Source organism: Eumetopias jubatus, unplaced genomic scaffold (genome assembly GCF_037043125.1).
Source record: "Eumetopias jubatus isolate StellerSeaLion01/CBP00866 unplaced genomic scaffold, mEumJub1_p1.0 scaffold_4, whole genome shotgun sequence".
In the NCBI taxonomy this organism is placed as follows: domain Eukaryota; kingdom Metazoa; phylum Chordata; class Mammalia; order Carnivora; family Otariidae; genus Eumetopias; species Eumetopias jubatus.
The window spans coordinates 93,293,288-93,312,125 of NW_028274810.1; the positions used below are offsets into that span (position 1 = coordinate 93,293,288).

Sequence of the window (18,838 nt, forward strand, 5' to 3'; positions counted from 1 at the left end):
ACGTAACACAGAAGCCAGCCTGGGCAGGACCTGTAGTGGTGTCCTTCAGTTTCCATTGGATGGTTTTACATTTCAGTTCTGGTTATTGTCATAAGGGAAAACAACTAAACTGACCCAGTTATTTTGGACAGGAGCGAAATGATACTCCAAGCTGCCATGACATCACAGATAAACATCTCCAGTGTATTATTTTCCCGGTCTTGCCCAAGGTCTCCTGGGAGTTGGTGGGAGTCCATGGGTCCTACTGGTCTTATACTTCTTTGCCCTTGGAAATCTCTTGGGAATCCAAGGTTTTTTTTTGTTTGTTTGTTTCGTTTTTTTGTTTGTTGTTTTTGTCATGTCATCTGCTGGGAAAGTGTTTTCCTAAGTGGGCAAGCTGTCACTGCCAACCCCATCTTCCTAGATTCCGCTGGGTTCAGGAAGTGGGAGGATAAGGCTTCCCTCTAAAGCACAGGGCTCTCACTGATAGCTTGTCTTGGGTTTATGTTGCCTTGTGACTTACCACACCACGTGCTGAGGGAGGAAAGAATAGGCACCTTCAGGTAACTGGGGTTTCTCTGACTTAGGAGACAAGGATGATGATGACGATGATGATGCAGATGAGAAAATGCAGTCATCAGGGATTCCGAATGGTGGTCACATCCGTCAGGAAAGCCAGGAACAGAGTGAGGTGGACCATGGAGATTTTGAGATGGTGGTGAGTGTCTGGCAGCAGGAGAGGGGAGAAAGAGTTTCACAGCTCCCCTCCGGCTCTCATTCTGTTGACTTGCAAAAGCTGCCATTTACCATGGGACACTGACAGAGCTTTCTCTCTGCAGTCTGAGTCGATGGTGCTGGAGACAGCCGAAAATGTCAACAATGGCAACCCCTCTCCCCTGGAGGCCCTGCTGGCAGGTGCAGAGGGCTTCCCCCCCATGCTGGACATCCCACCTGATGCAGATGACGAGACCATGGTTGAACTAGCCATTGCCCTGAGCCTGCAGCAGGACCAGCAAGGTAGAAGGCAGTGCCAGGAACAGAGCCACCTGGTGGCCTTGCACAGCAGAGAGGGTTTGGCAGTTACTGATACCCAGCTGACTTAGCTTGTCCCCACATTTGGGGAGAGGTTGATCTGGGCGAGAGCTGTTCAGAGACACAGGTGGAGAGTGAGAGGGGACGTGCTGGGACTTGCCGTCTGGGAGCCCATCTCCTCGTTTCCTCTAGTTTGGTCTTTGGGGTTCTTTCCTCCCAAATCTGTTAGATTCCTCCAGCCTGTGTCCTGCCTGAGCTGAAGGAAGCCTTCCACCGTGTCTGTAACCAAACTTGGTGGGTAGACAGCGGTGGTTGTTGATTAACTTCCTCTAGGCCAGAGGGGATCACACGCTGGTGAGTTTAGACTCCCGAGGGCAGCAGGTGGCCAAAGCAGTGCTGTGGATGGGGTCTGGAGGGAATGCTGTGCTCACTCTCCACTTGTTTCCCAGGCAGCAGCAGCAGTGCCCTGGGCCTGCAGAGCCTGGGGCTGTCCGGCCAGGCACCCAGCTCTTCCTCTCTGGACGCAGGAACCCTCTCTGACACCACAGCATCAGGTAACTGTCCACAGCAAGGAGCACGGCTCAGGGCCCCAGGACCCTCCGGCCTTGTTTCTAGTGCTGTGAGAGTGGAACGGGCAGCTGCTTTGACAGGCCATTCTGGACTTCCTGCTTCTGCCTTTGCTTTAGAAACGCGGGCGTGGAGGGCACAGTGCTGCAGCTCAGCAAAGGCGCTCATGGCTCCGCTTCCTTCCACTTTGCATGCTGCCTGGCTCCTGCTGGTTCCCAGGGAGAGGCCGAGAGAGCGGCTTGCAGGGTGGTCGGCTGTAGGGGTGCAGTGACAGCTTTCAGGGCTCTCCACCAGAGTCCGGATGTTTTAGACAACAGGAGCAGGGAGACGAGAAGTAGAGAGAGCTTATGCCATGCACTGTTTTCTCTTCATTTACAAATAAAAGTGAAGCTGCAAGAAGCCGAGTCCTGCTTCAGGTCAGCGTGGCTCACCGTCGGGGCTGTGAGCTTGGGAGGTAGGGGTGTGTGGACACTTAAAATTCATAGGAACTCTTCAGACCTCGTTTTGTTTTTACATTTAATCTCTTTGCTGATCTGATAAGTGAAAAAAAAAGTCTGAGTAGAGAGTTGGACCAAATAGAGGAGGAGGGAACACCTGAATAATCCCCTGGAAAATCGAGTCCTGAGGAATGGAAGGGTTGATCTAGAGTTTTCCTGAGGGCTGCTTCCCTGTATTTCTTTCTTCCTTTCTTCCCTTTCTTTCTCTTCTCTTGGGAGCGTTACCCTGGGTAGAAGAGAAAGGGAGACATTGGCTGTCCCCTCTCACCTGCTGCCATGCGTGTCGCTTTTCCGTTCTCGTTAGCTGCTGTCTCCTCAGGCTTGGAGGTGGCTGTTGCGCTGTGCCGACTGTGTTCCTCTTGTGCTCTGTGGCTGTCTTGGCTTTCCTCCCCCATGTATCCCATCCAGCATTGTCCTCCTGTCTCAGCTCAGCCCTGATCCTGGATGCTGTGGCTGTCTCTGGGGGATTTCCTTGCTTCATTCTTAGTGTCTGAGGAGGAGGATGAGGAGGGGTAAAATTTTCCCCATGAGCTCCCTCCTGGACCACCTGACCAAACCAACCAACGAACAAACCAGGGTTGATTCAAGAGCTCATGATAAGGGATTTGTAACATAAGCACAAGTTAACTGATTGCAAAACAAATCTCATTAAAATTCAGAGTCCTGTGCTTTGAATGGCAATGGGTGGTTTCTGATCTCAGCCGGTGTCAGTAACACCTAGACAATGGTGGCTGTGAGGCATTCTAGCTAGAAAACTGAGCGTCCACATCATAGATTCTTGTTGGATCTCAGCGCTGTCTACTTGCACTATAGCGTAGTGGCAAAGGAAATGCCCAGCGAACTGGGGTTTCCCTCTGTCTCAGTACTGTTTGCAACTCACCGTGTATAGTGTTTGTTCCTGTTGGTGATGAACCAGCAAAGCAAATCTTTCCCTTTTTCCTTCGATGACAGGATATATAACTGCATCATTGTGTCCTCTGCGCTATGTGGTTTGATGCTGTCGCCCCCAGGAGGGGTTTTTACCTGTAACAGCTCTTGTTACTCTCTCAGCTCCAGCCTCGGATGACGAGGGCAGCACGGCAGCAACTGACGGCTCCACCCTTCGGACCTCCCCTGCCGACCATGGCGGTAGCGTGGGCTCAGAGAGCGGGGGAAGCGCCGTGGACTCGGTGGCTGGCGAGCACAGTGGTAATATGGCTGGGGGGCCTGATCTCCTTGGGCAGGGGCGGGAACGCACTAGGAATCTCTGCCTGGCTCCTGGGATTGATGTCAGCAAAGGGAATTTTTGAGAGCTCACTGAACATCTGGTGGAATTCATTTGACCTCAACACTGGAGTTTCAAATGTTTAGTGATAAGAGCTTAGGCACAACTGTGGTTAGTGTTGGAACATTTTACAGGCAGCTTTTAATCATGTCTTACTGGAGGAAAGCAAGTTTGTGCATTATCCCAAATCAGGAGTAATCTAAAATAGTTATGGTATGACCTTGAAGTCCATCATACTGTGGCTTTTGTCCCCTGTGTTGGGGGAAGCTGTGTTGGGCAATCTTCCTTTTTTTTTTTCCCCCCTAAAGATTATTTATTTGACAGACACAGAGAGAGCACAAGTAGGCAGAGCAGTAGGCAGAGGGAGAGGAAGAAGCAGGCTCTTGCTGAGCAGGGAGCCTGACTTGGGGGCTTGATCCCAGGACGCTGGGATCGTGACCTGAGCTGAAGGCAGATGCTTAACTGACTGAGTCACCCAGGCGCCCCGGGCAATCTTTCTGTTAACATAGCGGGCCACCTTCACAGTCTACTGGCTGATGCAGTGGGGCTGTGGAATGAGGAGGCATGCCATTTTGGTTTGACCTTGTAAACCAGCCTGTGGTTAAAAATTAGGAAAATATTTTACGGAAGGTGTTGAGTAGCTGATAATTCCTAGATTTCCAAGTCATTGTACGTTTCCCTTGGGTTAGGAGATGGAAATTTTATCAGCGGCAGAGATAGTTCTTGTAGGTGGATCTTAGAGTGGCTGCCCTGAGAGTCTTGTAGCATAGTGCTCTGGGGTCAAAATCTTGAATTCAGTCCTTATTTATTCTCTTCTTCACACAGAAGAAAAAATTCTCTGAAGCTAACAGTCGTCCCTGAACTATTGCTGACTTCTGAGTGCATTGGATTCTGTCATGCTTGGGGATTTGATTTACACTTTTTTTTAACCATTTCACTTCAGTATCCGGCCGGAGCAGTGCTTATGGTGATGCCACAGTGGAGGGGCACCCAGCTGGACCAGGAAGTGTCAGCTCAAGCACTGGCGCCATCAGCACCACCACCGGACACCAGGAGGGAGATGGCTCCGAGGGAGAAGGAGAAGGGGAAGGGGAAGGAGATGTTCACACTAGCAACAGGTTAGGACCTGGTCATTTGTCACATAGTCAAGAGGCTATGGGAGAATATTTCAGGAATAGGGTGATGGATCAGTTGCAGGAGGTAGAGTGATGATAATAGTATTGTTGTTTTTTTTTTTTTTTTAAATATACAGGTTAATAAACTCAGGAAACGGTTCAAGATCTTAGGAAGCATTCTGGGTCTGTCGTCTTTGTCCTAATTAGAACTATATCAAATTAACTGCAGAGAGAATAGAATGTGGTTTTTCTCTTAAGGCCCCCCCAATATTCCCTTAGTCACTGTGAAGTGATTGTCATGAGAATGTGTATCCTGCTCAGATCTTTCTTGTTTCGTCATTACCCATAAACCCACTTTATAGCATTCTTATTACACATTCTTGTGGCACTGTTCTAGGCTTACCAGTGATTAGCTATTACATACATGCTAGAAATGGCTCCTTGTTCAGTATGTTTACAAGGTAACAGAGAATTAAGACAGAGCAAATACATATCTATGTCTAGAGATACCAGTGGTAGGGCATTTGGCAAATTGAAAGTAACCTAAAATTCCTAATCCATCCCCTTCAAGAAGTTCTGGTGGTGGTTGCTACTGGATTGGTGGGGCGCACACAGTCTTAATTGAGAGGGGAGCCTAGAGAAATACATTTGTGATCCAATGTTTGTTAAATTTGTTGAGGCCCAAGATTATCACGTTAGTGCAGTGCAGAAGTCATCAATAAGCATTTTGGACTCAATGATTTCTATCCAGATAAAAGGTCACTGAAGCCGTCAGTCATGAGACATTTTCAGAGGACCTCAGGGAGTATCTCCCATACTCCATTTCCTGCTGTTTCAACTTCAGTTCTTGGAACATCTCTTGGATGATGGGGACCTCTGGCTCCAATAAGTGATGATATTTTGTTGGAGTCTGTTTTTTAATATCTTACCATAAAGGGGTTTTTACTTAATCTTTTTTTCTCTCAACAGGATTTCTAGGTTAATTCCATGTGTTCAGAGAATGTGGTCTTTGTGATTTTTTTGTTTTTTGAAATTTATTTAAAACATTTTTAATCCAATCTGCCATTGCTTGTTAATTGAAATAGTTAAGTTCATTTGTGATTAGTGTTCATTACTGATGAATTGGAATTTATGCCTACCATTTGCTTCCTGCTGCTTATTTGTTTTGCCTGTTTCTGTTTCCTTCTGTCTTTGCAGTCCTCTTTTGGGTCGATTTGCTATGTTTTCATCCCTTTTCTTTTTTCTGCCCCTCCCTCCCATGTTTGGAGGTTGTTCACTGTTTCCAGTCCTTTGGTGGTTACCCTGTTCATTTCAACATGTACATTTAACTTACCCAAAACTAAAGTTCACTCACAGCTACATCTTCTTCCTGCATAATATAGAGGACCTTAGAAGATTTGGTCCCTTCTTATCAAGTTAAGCTATTATTTTTGTGTGTTTTAATTCTTTTTCAGAAAAGGCCTGGGGTGCCTGGGTGGCTCAGTCATTAAGTGTCTGCCTTCGACTCAGGTCATGATCCCAGGGTCCTGGGATCAAGCCCCTCATCGGGCTCTCTGCTCAGCAGGGGGCCTGCTTCTCCCTCTCCACTTGCCCTGCTTGTGTTCCCTCTCTCGCTGTGTCTCTGTGTCAAATAAATAAATAAAATTAAAAAAAAAAAGGCCTTTGAAGCTTTCAAGGTATTGTTGCTATTCATGTAGTTTACGTGGTCAGTGTTTGTTGAGATTTACTCGTGTTTACCACGTTCTGTGTTCAACATTTGCTTGTGCGTGTCAGACCTTCTGTCTGGGATCGTTTCTTCTTGAAGTGCGTCGTTTAGGTTTTCCATTAGGGGAGGGCCACTGCTTTTGAAATCACAGATTTTCTTAGTCTGGAAATGTCTTCGTTCAGCTCACATTTTGTGGACACGTTTTTGATGGGTATACAGTTTTGTGCTGATAGTTTTTCTCCCCCCAAATTGAAAATGATATCCACTGTTATTGCCAGTGAGAAGTCACCTGCTATTATAACCATTGCTTCTTTGAAAATAGCGTTTTTACTTGCTGCTTATAAGATCTTTGTCATTGTTTTTTGGCATACAGTTAGGATGGATTTCTTTTTTCTTTTCTTAAGATTTTATTTATTCGAGAGAGAGAGTGCGTGCATGCACAGTTGGGGGGGGGGGCAGAGGGAGAGGGAGAAGCAGATTCCCCGCTGAGCAGAGACCCAGATGTGGGGCTTGATCCCAGGACCCTGAGATCATGACCTGAGCCGAAGGCAGTGACCTAACTGACTGAGCCACCCATGCGCCCAGGATCGATTTCTTTACATTTGTTCTGCTTAGTGGTCTTTGGGAATCTTGAATATTTGGGTTAGTGTCTTTTATTCTAGAAAATGCTTATCTGTTTAATCTCCTCAGATACTGCTTCTGCTTCATTTTCTGTCATTTTTCTTCCTGGGACTCTACTTACATACATGTTTTACCATCCTGTTTTCTGTTCCATATCTTGTAATTTTTTTTCTTTAAAAAAAATCACTGTGCTTAATTATTTATGGCTTCTTTTTTTTTTTTTTTTTGAAAATGAAGTGATTTTTAATCTATAAATAAAAGACTCTCTAAATGATACTCAGGATGTTTTACAAGTTTGGTTTTAAGATAGATTTGAATTCACAACAGGTCTTACACACAACGATTTCAATCAATTGGGCACTCCGGAACACAGTGTAGAGGCATAACAAGTGTGTGACGACTTCTTAATAGTCCCAGGGGATAAAGACCTTTTTCAAATATGGAAAGAAATTAGTCTTTCTACAGTATTAACCCCTAAAAGCTATTCGCCTTTATAGACGACTATATTATTGTCAGTTTCATACACTTTTACTTTATAAAGAACTCCCAGAGGAAGAAATTTCTGGAGGTTTTCCCAGATATATACAGCTACATTTTCCGTCGTGCTTACAACATCTGCAAAGTATGGCACATCCAGATCCAAATTCTTATGATCAAGGGGCTTCATAATTGCCTCCTCCATATACTCTTTGAGGTCAGTCAAATTCATAACCATTCCTGTAACAGGATCAATCTCTCCATGCACCGTCACCACAACTTTATAATTGTGCCCATGGCCATTTAGATTGTTGCATTTCCCAAACAGTTTCAAGTTTTCTTCATTACTCAGAGATTTGCTGTGGAGTCTGTGGGTCGCGCTGAAGGAGACGAGGCGGGACACCCGCGCCCGGCGGCAACAGCCCTCGCCGGCTCCCGCCGCGCTCATCGCCGAGTCCCCTCACTCGGCTGGCGCCGGGGCTGGACGACCTATTTATGGCTTCTTAAGATCTATTTGAGTAGCAGGCATCAGAAAACATCAAATACAGTGGTACCTGGGTGGCTCAGTCGGTTAAGTGTCCGACTCTTGGAAGCAAGAAAAAAATAGAAGAGTTCGTGTGAGATTGATATTTCATCTATAAATTCTTGTAAAAATTCAGCAGTGGAGTCATCTGGGTCTGGACTTTCTTTAAAGAAAGATTTAAAATTACAGGTTCATTCTTTAAATGATACAGAATTATTTGTTTCTTCCTATGTCAGTTTTGGTATTTTGTGTTTTTTAAGGAATTTGTTTATTTTATTTAAGTTGTTGACTTCATTGGCATAAAGTTCATAATCTTTTTTTTAAAGATTTTTAAAAATTTATTTTAGAGAGGAAGTGCATGCACACGCATGGGTAGGAGAGGGGGGCAGAGGGAGAGGGACAGAATCTCAAGCAGACGCTCCATTGAATGCTGAGCACAGAGCCCAGATATGAAGATCAATCTCACGACCCTGAGATCATGACCTAAGCCAAAATCAAGGGTCAGATGCTTAATCAACTGAGCCACCCAGGAGCCCCCATGACCTTTCTTTTCTTAATCATGCTTTTAATGTCTTAAGGGTCTATAGTGATGTACTTTTTTTCATTTTTAATGTTGGTAACTTATGCGTGTGTGTTTTTTTTTTTAAAAGGTTTTATTTATTTATTTAACAGAGACATAGCGAGAGAGGGAACACAAGCAGGGGGGGGTAGTGGGAGAGGGAGAAGCAGGCTTCTGACTGAGCAGGGAGCCCGATGCGGGGCTCGATCCCAGGACCCTGGGATCATGACCTGAGCCGAAGGCAGACGCTTAACGACTGAGTTACCCAGGCGCCTTGTGTGTGTTCTTTTTTCAAAGGTCGGTTTTCCTTGGAGTTACCAACTTTATTTACAAGGAACTGACTTTTAGCTTTGATTTTTCTGTTTTATGTCTGCTTTCTGTTTTATTTTCACTCCTAATATTTTCTTTCTCTGCTTAATAAGCTTTTGTATTATCTTTTGAGATTTCTTTGTTCTTTTTTTAGCTTGATGGAAGCTTAAATCATTGGTTTTATTAAATACATATTTGAAGCTAAATATTTCTCTCTGCACTTCACTTTAAAGTCTGCTTTGGCATATATTTTGATGTGTTATGTTTTTATTGCTGTTCAGTTCGGAATGTTTTCTAAATTCTGTTTTGATTTTCATCTTTGGCCTGTAGGATATTTAGAAGTGTGTTGCTAAATTTCCAAACCTTTGGGAATTTTCCAATTATTTTTCTGTTACTAATTTACAGTTTAATTTACTATGGTTGGGGAACATACTGTGTGATTTCAATCCTTTCACATTTCTTGAGACACGACATTGCTTCTAAAATGATGTTCTTTTTAGGATTTTTAGTGTTTTTAGGAGGGCCATTTTAGGTAACCTAGCCATGTTAGTAATAGAAGTCTTAAGTTTTTTTTTTAAAGATTTTGTTTATTTGAGAGAGAGAGAGAGAAAGTGACAGAGCTAGTGAGAGAGAGCAGGAGTGGGGAGGAGAGGGAGAAGCAGGCTCTCCGCTGAGCAGGGAGCCCAATGCGGGGCTCAATCCCAGGACCCTGGGATCATGACCTGAGCCGAAGGCAGACAACCAACTGAGCCACCCAGGCGCCCCTAAAGTGGTTTTAAGCAAACTTTTTTTTTTCAGGGACAAGTTAATCGTGCAATTGTTAAATGACTTGTTTATAATAATATTCATAACTAACTTGTTTTTACTTTAAGTCAATAAAGAAAAGGAAATTGTAATTTTTGGTATAGGGTTTACTTTTTTTGTTAGATTCTAAGAGTTTGAAAAGCCAACAGTCTGGCAACATCTTGGTCTGGGTCCAGACTTTGCTCATTTTGTTGACTTTTTCTTTCATACATATGTATTCATAAGTATGTTCTGCCAATCTGAAGATTTTCATCCATCTCAAAGCTTGTTGTGTTTTACCCTGCAAGTGTAAAGTGAACTGCTAAATTTGAACTGCTACCGTCCTATTACTTTTCTTTGCTGTATCTTGTACATTCCTGAGCAACGCTTACTCATCTGTGGTCCCCACGCAGCTTGCTTTATTCTTTGGATGTATGTGTGAGCTTTTATTGTGCGACCGTATTCTGAAGGACTTTTATTAGCTCATTCCTTTGAATTATTTTTGGAATCATGGGCATTTATTATTTATTGATCAAGTAAGACCCCATACTTTGATTCAAACTTTCATATTTTGAAAATATTCTGGATATCTCCTAGGATATGTAATACATGAAAATCACCTTTTTATGCATATGTAGGCTTGTGGTTTGTTATACACAGTCTGTAAGGTAAAATGAAGCAAGAACAGTTTACGAACTATGAGAGTGAAGCCATTAATTGATTCAGCAAATGTGTTCTTCATCTGTGTAAGATTGCGTTAGGTGAGACTGCCAGCCAGATTGTCAACAGGAGCCTAATTAGTTCATACTCATTTTGGTTCTCTCTTGAATCAGCATATTTACTATAGATCTCGAGGCACACATTTAGTAGGGAAGCCCAGCTGTGTATCTGCAGATGAAGAAGGTTTAGTTAGTGCCCAGTTGAATATATGGGAGAACTCATGGGTCCAGTGTGGAAAGGGTAGAGTGGAGATTGAATTTTCTACTAGGAAAAATGGTAGGCGAGTTGAGAGGGTAAAGCAGTGCCAGGCCTTCTGGGAAGCAAGAAAAAGAAAGGACTGGGTCACGGTGCAACCGGACGATGCAGACTTTGTATATGGAGGAATCTCAGAAGATAATGCCTGGAGGCAGAATGGGGCCATGTGTTGGAAAAGGCCGTAGAGTGCACTACTAAAGGTTTGATTTTGCTGCTGAGAACAACTAGGGCTGATTGAGGAAATACTAACTTTTCCCGTAGCAGGCTTTCAGGGCCATAAGATGTTGTATTTTGGACTAGTTTGTTCCTTTTAACAGAGCGAGATTGCTCCTTCTGTGTTGGTGGTGTTACCAAATAGGCATTTCTGAACATTTTGCTAATGGTAGGATTGTTTCTAAGCAGTAGGCTCCTTGTTTACCTTGGTGGCAGGAGGAAAGAACTATATTCAGCTGGTTAGTGGTTGTGAACTAGCTCACATCTCATGTATTTTCCTTGGCCTTTTAGGCTGCATATGGTCCGTCTGATGCTGTTGGAGAGACTACTGCAAACCTTGCCCCAGTTACGAAATGTTGGAGGTGTCCGGGCCATCCCGTACATGCAGGTATCCCTCAGTTCACCTGGGTCTGTCACATTATGGTTGGACCATCCTTCAGCATGCTCACATCTCTCTTCTAGAGACTCTGTAGGCTTTGGTTGGTGTTAGGTCATAGAATAATGGAATGCAGTTTTGAACTGCAAGTTATAGCCCTTAACTCTCTAGATGAAAAGGCCAAGGGTCAGAGAATTTAAAAAGATGTCCACAGTCATCCAGTAGTTATTGACAGAGCCAGGAGCAAATGTCTGCCCCCAGAGATTCTTAGTGTGTAGTGAGTCTTTATTAACACTTTGTTGGAATGTGGTCTGGTAGCTGTTCTCCCACTAGCTGCCTTCCTCGTAGGCAGAAAGTTCTTTACTTTTGAGCACAGCCACACTGTCCTCTGTCAAGCCACTTTGGTTGGTTATAATGTAGTTTAGTCAATTCGTTTTGCAAACTCTTTGCAAAACATTTTTTGTGATGCCAAGTGTGGCATATACCAAAATTTGACACTTTTGACTCTGGACACTTAAACTTTGGATACCTTGGGATTTAGGACCTTCTTGTGGATTACAGTTATGATTGACAGGGCAGTCAGGAAGATTGGGATTTCTTCTGAACCCCCTGTGTTTGGAGTCGTCTTTAGGGTCCTGGAGCTCATGTTTTACCTCTCTGTTGACTTCCAGGTCATCCTGATGCTCACTACAGATCTGGATGGAGAAGATGAGAAAGACAAGGGGGCCCTGGATAACCTGCTCTCCCAGCTAATTGCTGAACTGGGCATGGACAAAAAGGTAAGATTGGAGAGTTCTCCCATGTGAGAAACAGGGACTGAGGTCCATTTACAGCTTGTCATCCTTCTCTTAGAGGAACTTCACTTAGTTCCTCTAGCTTCACTTAGAGGAACTTACACTACCCACTGAGGGCTCCATTTCTGTGGATTTAACAAAAATGTTGGCCTGCCTCCTTTGGCCCAGGACTCCTGTTGGATCTGGACGTAAATGAGGAACAGACCAAGTCCCTGTCCTCACGGACCTTTTGTAACTCTCTAAGCTGAAAACAATAAATTAGTTGTTTGTATTTTAATACGGTCTCTTAAGCACATCGGGCTCTAGGTAATCCGGGTGTAGTCCATGGAGGCATTGGTGCCTGTTTTGACTCTGATCCCATGTGAGAACAGTTAGTGCTGATAGGCTGGGGGGAACCTTGTTGAGAGGACGCCTCAAGCTTAAAGTAAGTGTGGGCTTCTGGGCTCTGCTTCTGCCTATAGGACGTCTCCAGGAAGAATGAGCGCAGCGCCCTGAATGAAGTCCATCTGGTAGTAATGAGACTCCTGAGTGTCTTCATGTCCCGGACCAAATCCGGATCCAAGTCTTCCATCTGTGAGGTACTGTCACTTTGAGCACATGGGTGTGGGGAGAGGTAAGAGGATTGTCTGGTTGGTGCTAGGGCTGAGGGCAGAGGTGATAGTTAGAACAGGCTATTGTCGCTCTAGAGGAGAAAGATTCTAAGCTGTCACCTCTTGAAGAGCAGAGCCACCACCTCTTTCAGAATCCCTTCCAAGCCCTGATCTTCGCCAGCAGTCCCTCCATTGGAGGGGTTACAGGGTTTGGAAGTTCCATTATTGAAAGGAGGGGACTGTTCTGCAAGGCACAGGGTGGCTAAGGGGATTCCCCTACGGTGTGTTGCTATAATAATAAAGTAATAAAGTAATAAAGCAGAAAGCAGCGTGTGCGCGGTCGAAAGGAGATTAACACAAAGCAGAGAAGGTAGGAATGGAGGCTGAACTGCATCCAATCTTAATGAGCTTATGAGCTGTGGGGTTTGCTGGGATTTGCAAGGCTCTCCTAATGGTTTTATTTACAGTGGCTTTTCTCCCGCTTTTTATTCATGTGATCACTTAAGCCATCTCCTTTAGAAGCTAGTTTGGTGGGGAGAGCCCCTTCCGGGAGGGTGGGGTTGCTGAAAAGTGCTTAGAGTGGAAAGTTTTCTCTCTCGTTCTTGAAATGGGCTTCTTTTCTAGTCGCCCAGTGAAGAAGAAAACCCGCCCCTCCCAGGAGAAAGGTTATCCAGTCCTTGCCTCCTTGGCCTCTCACACCTGTGTGTGGGCGAGTAGAGCTGGGACCTGGGGTTGGTTGGTTTTCACCATGTCGTTGGAAAGAGTTGGGGGGAGTGTTTGAATTAGTTGGGGGACTTCTAACTCAAGAGACGAGCTCCCTCTGCCAGTGACCCACTCTGAGACTACCGCCGGGGAGGTTCCTACCCCTGCCCCCAGTGGTCTCAGCCTTTCTGGCCTCCTCCCTATTTCCCCCCAGTCGTCTTCCCTCATCTCCAGCGCCACAGCCTCGGCCCTGCTGAGCTCCGGTGCCGTGGACTACTGCCTGCATGTGCTCAAATCCCTGCTGGAGTATTGGAAGAGCCAGCAGAACGACGAGGAGCCCGTGGCTACCAGCCAGTTGCTGAAACCACATACGACTTCATCCCCACCAGACATGAGCCCATTCTTCCTCCGCCAGTATGTGAAGGTGAGGCCTTTCCCCGGACGAAGGACCGCTCCTGCCCTCCTCCAGCGCACTCTCCTTTTTGCCCTCTGTGAGTAGGGCTGAAGGAGCCAAGGGCAGGGAGCTGCAGGAGGCAGACCGAGTGCCTTGGGGGGCTTTGATCTTGGTGCAGTTCAGTGAATAACCACTTCTCCCACCCTTCTGCTGGGATTCAGACTCTTGACGACGTGTAAAGCAGAGGAACTGAATGAAATCAGACTGGTCTGTTCTTTCATGTTAAGCTCCTTAGAAAAAGGTGAGCAGGCACAGGGTGACGTCAGAGGTAGATCATGTCCGTGTGTGTGTGTGTGTGTGTGTGTGTGTGTGTGTGTGTGTGTGTGTGTGTGTGTGTGTGTGTGTGTGTGTGTGAGAGAGAGAGAGACTCCCCCTGTCCGTGTGTGTGTGTGTGTGTGTGTGTGTGTGTGTGTGTGTGAGAGAGACTCCCCCTGCTGTCATCAGAGGCCCTTGAGGGAGCTCGTTTAGAAGATAATCTTTCTGATCAGGTGAGTCAGGAACAAGCATTCCCACTTACCAGCTGTGAAGCTCAGACAAGTTCTGTGCGGCTTTCGTGCGCCTTGGTTTGCATACCTGGAAACTGAGGCTCCACACGGGATCTGCTGTGTAGGGTCATAGGGAGCACTGGGTGACCTGACGCAGTCAAGCCCAGTGCCGAGCGCCTTGGGGCCTGTCGGTGTCTGTCATTGCTGCCGTTTCTGCATGTTTGCGTCTGAGCGGCGGCACCAGTGTGTTCCTTGCTGCACGCTCCTAGCTGCTTTGACTGAGACAGGGATAGAACAGGCATAAAACATGAATCGCATCATGTCCTTCTCTTTTCTTAACCCTTTGCTGGTTTTCTATAACTTGTAGGCCAAAGAGTTCTTTGAGGACCCAGCTGTCTACTTAATTCTCTAGCTGTGTCACTACCGCACCCCGGCACACAGCTCCCCGTCCTGTGCCTTGCCCCAGATGTGGCACACTGCCTTCCTACTTGCTGTCCTTCTGAACTTCTCTCCCTTTGCATTACTTCCTTCCCCTCTAAGCTAATTCCTAGTCCTTCATGACCCGGCTCACACACTGGGTCCTGGGAAAACCCTCCCCAACATGCACTTCCTGCTAGCAGGTCAGATAGAGATGGCTTTTCCCCGGGTCCCCAGAGCACCCTGTGTACACATGTGGAGTCTTTCCCGTGTTTGCACCCCCAGTTGCTTGGCAAAGACCCGATGAGTAACTGGTGATTGAATACGTGAGACATGTGCCCCAAATTCTGGCAGGCTCTTCCTGGGGGACCATGCGGCCTGCAGGATAGCTACTGCTTCCACCACCCTCACACTCCTCAGCTCCTCCTCCTCTGTGGGACGTGCATTAAGTGGTCCTGGCCGTCCCGATTTCTTCCTTCCTTTCTTTCTTTCTTTCTCTCTTTCTCTCTTTCTCTCTTTCTCTCTCTCTCTCTCTCTCTCTCTTTCTCTCTCTCTCTCTTTCTCTCTCTCTTTCTCTCTCTCTCTTTCTCTCTTTCTCTCTCTGTCTTTTTCTGTTTCTCTCTCTTTCTCTCTTTCTCTCTTTCTCTCTTTCTCTCTTTCTCTTTCTCTCTCTCTCTCTCTCTCTCTCTTTCTCTCTCTCTCTCTCTCTCTTTCTCTCTCTCTCTCTCTCTCTCTCTCTTTCTCTCTCTCTTTCTCTCTTTCTTCTCTCTTTCTCTGTCTTTTTCTGTTTCTCTCTCTTTCTCTCTTTCTCTTTCTTTCTCTCTTTCTCTCTCTCTCTCTCTCTCTTCTCTCTTTCTTAAAGATTTATTTATTTCAGAGTGGGGGAGAGAAAGAGCACGTGTGCATGCAGACATACGCATGCGGGTGAGGGGAGGGGCAGAGGAAGAGGGAGAATTTTCAAACAGACTCCCTGCTGTGTGCGGAACCCAAAGTGGGGCTCTGTCCCAGGACCGTGAGATCATGACCTGAGCTGAAATTAAGAGTTGGCTGCTCAACTGACTGAGCCACCCAGGAGCCAAATGTCTCTTATTATCTCAGAAGGCTTTGGTTCTAGGGAATAGACTGCGTCTCTCACAGGAAGTCAGAAATCCTTCACCACCACTGCTTTTCCCATTAGTGTGTTAGCAGAATACAGCCAGTCCAGGGTCAAAACCCACACAGTGAAATTTTGGAACTTTTAAGACAAGTGAGATCTGTGTCCACCAGAGCCTGGGACCTTGGTGGGTTTAAACCAAGCTGTCAGGCAGTGATGACTACAGCTTTGAAAGGTACTGTATACCAGCTCCAGTATAAGCTATGCCTAATGAGCAGTAAACCAGCCCTTTTCCTAATCGTGGTTGTGGACAACTGTCCGTCACAGGTCCTCACACAGATGTTATTCCCCCAGGGTCATGCTGCTGATGTGTTTGAGGCCTATACTCAGCTTCTGACGGAGATGGTCTTGAGGCTTCCTTACCAAATCAAGAAGATTGCCGACACCAACTCTCGAATCCCACCTCCTGTCTTTGATCATTCGTGGTTTTACTTTCTCTCGGAGGTAAGCAAAGGCTGCAGGCCATGTGCCATTCGAGGAGACGACACCTCGGCTGTGATGGACTTTTTTCCTATTCTTTAAAAGATTTTATTTATTTGAGAGAGAGAGAGCGTGCATGTGCGCTCAAGTATGAGGTGGGGGGGAGGGAGACGGAGAAGCAGGCTTCCCACTGAGCAGGGAGCCCGACTCGGGGCTTGATGCCAGGACCCCGGGATCACGACCTGAGCAGAAGGCAGGCGCTTAACCGACTGAGCCACCCAGGCACCCTGGCTCTGACGGCCTCTGTGGCCCCCTTCTGTCCTCATCCTCAGGGAGCGTTTCCCCCAGCAGTGCCACTCACGCTGGTGGGCCTTGCCCCAGGTGTACTGTGTGGTGAAGCCATGGAAGATGGATGTCACAACAGGCCATGGCTTTAGTTTCTGATTCTGTATGTTTGACTCTTTTAGCATATGACAGTAAGGGACGAGTTTAATACTTTGGACTCCATCTGGAAAACAGAAAACATACTAGTTCAATTACAGAGAGATTTTAATATAGGGAATTGTTTGGAGGGCCATTGAAGAACCAAAGAGAAAAACACAGGGAGTGTTGAAACAGAGACGGCAGGTGCGGGCAGCAGCCGCCGGCAGCCCTGTGTCTGAAGAGGAGTCGGCCTGAGTCCTCTGGTACCCCAGGAGCTCTGAGGGGGTGTGATGCGCTTGATTCTGGAAGCGTGGAAAGAAGCTGATGGTTAGAACCAGCCGTACTGATTTGTCCTTGAACGAACACTGAAGAGCTGATGGAGGCTGCCGGAGCGAAGGGCTGCTGCCAGGAGAGCAGACAGGAAGGAGCCAGGGTTTTTTCCTCGCGCCCTCTGGTGTCCCTTTTTGTTCCCTGTTGGCAGGCCCTGGCGGCAGACAGTGTAGTTCGCACACTTGTGGGCCAGCCATTGCAGTGCAGCGTGCGGTGGGATGGGTTAGGAGGCAGCCGAGGGGCGGTAGCTTACGACTAGCTGCCGTCATGCCGTCACAGCAAGCTTGAGATTAACTCTGGGAAGAATGACCTGTTAGCAAACCCCAAATGACCATTTCGGGTTGTATAGATGAACAGCCCAGCCTCTTCCCCACCTCTTTGACTTGAAAGATTCTGAATCTGTTTTCTGGACCATTTCATTTTGGGTGGGCTGGAGTGGAGTTCAGCTTCCCTGTAGATTCCCAAGGACTCCCGGGAGGGGAGTGGGAATACTGCTGTTTTCCCCTCTTTGACAGCTTGCTTTCTGCTGGCTCCTTAATGAGTACTGAATTCACCGGAGTCTAGCTTGGCCGTGAGGAGGTTGCTTGGTGTGTGTTTCTTACCCATTTTAGTAACAGTTCATGACACCTGGGGAGCCGCTGCTGGCACAGGTCCTGAGTCATTGACTCTTGGTGTTGCCTTTCCTCTCAAGTACCTGATGATCCAGCAAACTCCGTTTGTGCGCCGTCAAGTCCGCAAACTTCTGCTCTTCATCTGTGGGTCAAAGGAGAAGTACCGCCAGCTCCGGGACTTGCACACCCTGGACTCCCACGTGCGTGGGATCAAGAAGCTGCTGGAGGAACAGGGGATATTCCTCCGGGCAAGTGTGGTTACAGCCAGCTCAGGCTCTGCCTTGCAGTATGACACACTCATCAGCCTGGTACGAGGGGCGAGGGGGACGGTGGGGCAGGGAGAGGGCATGTGATGAGGCTCAGCCAGGTAGGCAATAGGATGGAGGAGTACGGGGCTTTTACATATTCAGAGAACGTCCTGGCCACAGTTGAGCTCAGGGTGGATCCATAATGCTCTGTATGAAGTGGAGTTGGCTTCAGGATCTGCGATTTCCCCCTGACCATTCCCACTCCCATCTGGTAGTGGCTCCTCCATTGTGGGGAGGAGTGCCTTGGCTTCTTGCCTGTGTTGTTGCTCATATGGACAGGATCAACCTGGAATTTGCCAGCCTCTGGTTTTTGTCCTTGAATACTAAAGAAATGATGTGTCTGAAGATAAATTGTTCGGACTTCGGGGAAGCAAACAATATATTGCATGGGAGCCTCTAGACGAGAACTTTTTCAATATTATACAGTCCTATAAACTAGTGTCCTTACGGTCATGCTTTCACAAGAAAAAAGTGAACTGGGAAGGGAGGAAGAAAAGAGTGTAAACTGGGTTGCAGTTTTTCGTCATGCCCTAGCTTTCCTGCTGTATTACTGAGTGGTGTGAAGGGCCCCTGCCAACGACGGGCATTTGTGTGGTGGGAGCTGAGTGGAGGAGGCTCAGTAAGAGCTGCAGTGTGTGGGCCTTGGTCCCAGGTTCACCGGGTCACTGGGTCAGCAGCCTCGTACAGACCACTCCAGGTTGCAGGGTGGTAGGTGCGGGCTGCTTGGTGGCCTTACTCAGTTCTGGCGATTGGATTCCATTTCAGATGGAGCACCTGAAGGCTTGTGCCGAGATTGCTGCCCAGCGAACCATCAACTGGCAGAAATTCTGCATCAAAGATGACTGTAAGCAGTGCAGCGACTTCCGGTGGCTGTTGTTCATTCATTCATCTCTTTGCGAGCTGTTTATTGAGGCCTGCCCTGTGCCAAATGCTGAACTGGATGCCAGAGATGAGGCTCTGAGCAAGGCACCTAGACAGAACTCTTGTCTAGCAAAGAAGACAAGTCAAACCGTCAGAGCCATAAGGGTCATAGATAAAATGTGGGGTGCTCGGGGGCACAGAGTAGGAGTCTAAAGACAAGAGCCTGTGGAATCATCCTAATTGAAGTGGGGGCTGGGAGCCGATCTTTAGGTAGCTGTTGGGGTGTTTACCAGGT

General features: G+C 46.9%; 1 protein-coding gene and 1 pseudogene across 3 annotated transcripts in view; one reads left to right on the forward strand and one right to left on the reverse strand.

Moving 5' to 3' along the window:
- Positions 1-18,838, forward strand: part of UBR4 (ubiquitin protein ligase E3 component n-recognin 4) — a 130,792-nt gene that overhangs the window by 64,688 nt on the left and 47,266 nt on the right. The window contains exons 56-67 of one of the 3 annotated variants that reach the window (XM_028108295.2): positions 567-697; positions 819-996; positions 1,461-1,565; positions 3,126-3,263; positions 4,283-4,457; positions 10,911-11,007; positions 11,667-11,774; positions 12,251-12,367; positions 13,296-13,505; positions 15,885-16,034; positions 17,455-17,682; positions 18,448-18,526. In XM_028108295.2, coding sequence (XP_027964096.1) covers positions 567-697; positions 819-996; positions 1,461-1,565; positions 3,126-3,263; positions 4,283-4,457; positions 10,911-11,007; positions 11,667-11,774; positions 12,251-12,367; positions 13,296-13,505; positions 15,885-16,034; positions 17,455-17,682; positions 18,448-18,526 — 1,716 coding nt within the window. The remainder of the gene's footprint in view (positions 1-566; positions 698-818; positions 997-1,460; positions 1,566-3,125; positions 3,264-4,282; positions 4,458-10,910; positions 11,008-11,666; positions 11,775-12,250; positions 12,368-13,295; positions 13,506-15,884; positions 16,035-17,454; positions 17,683-18,447; positions 18,527-18,838) is intronic. The other 2 variants (XM_028108297.2, XM_028108296.2) reach the window with 2 other exon arrangements.
- LOC114213222 (6-pyruvoyl tetrahydrobiopterin synthase pseudogene) lies at positions 7,023-7,740 on the reverse strand (annotated as a pseudogene).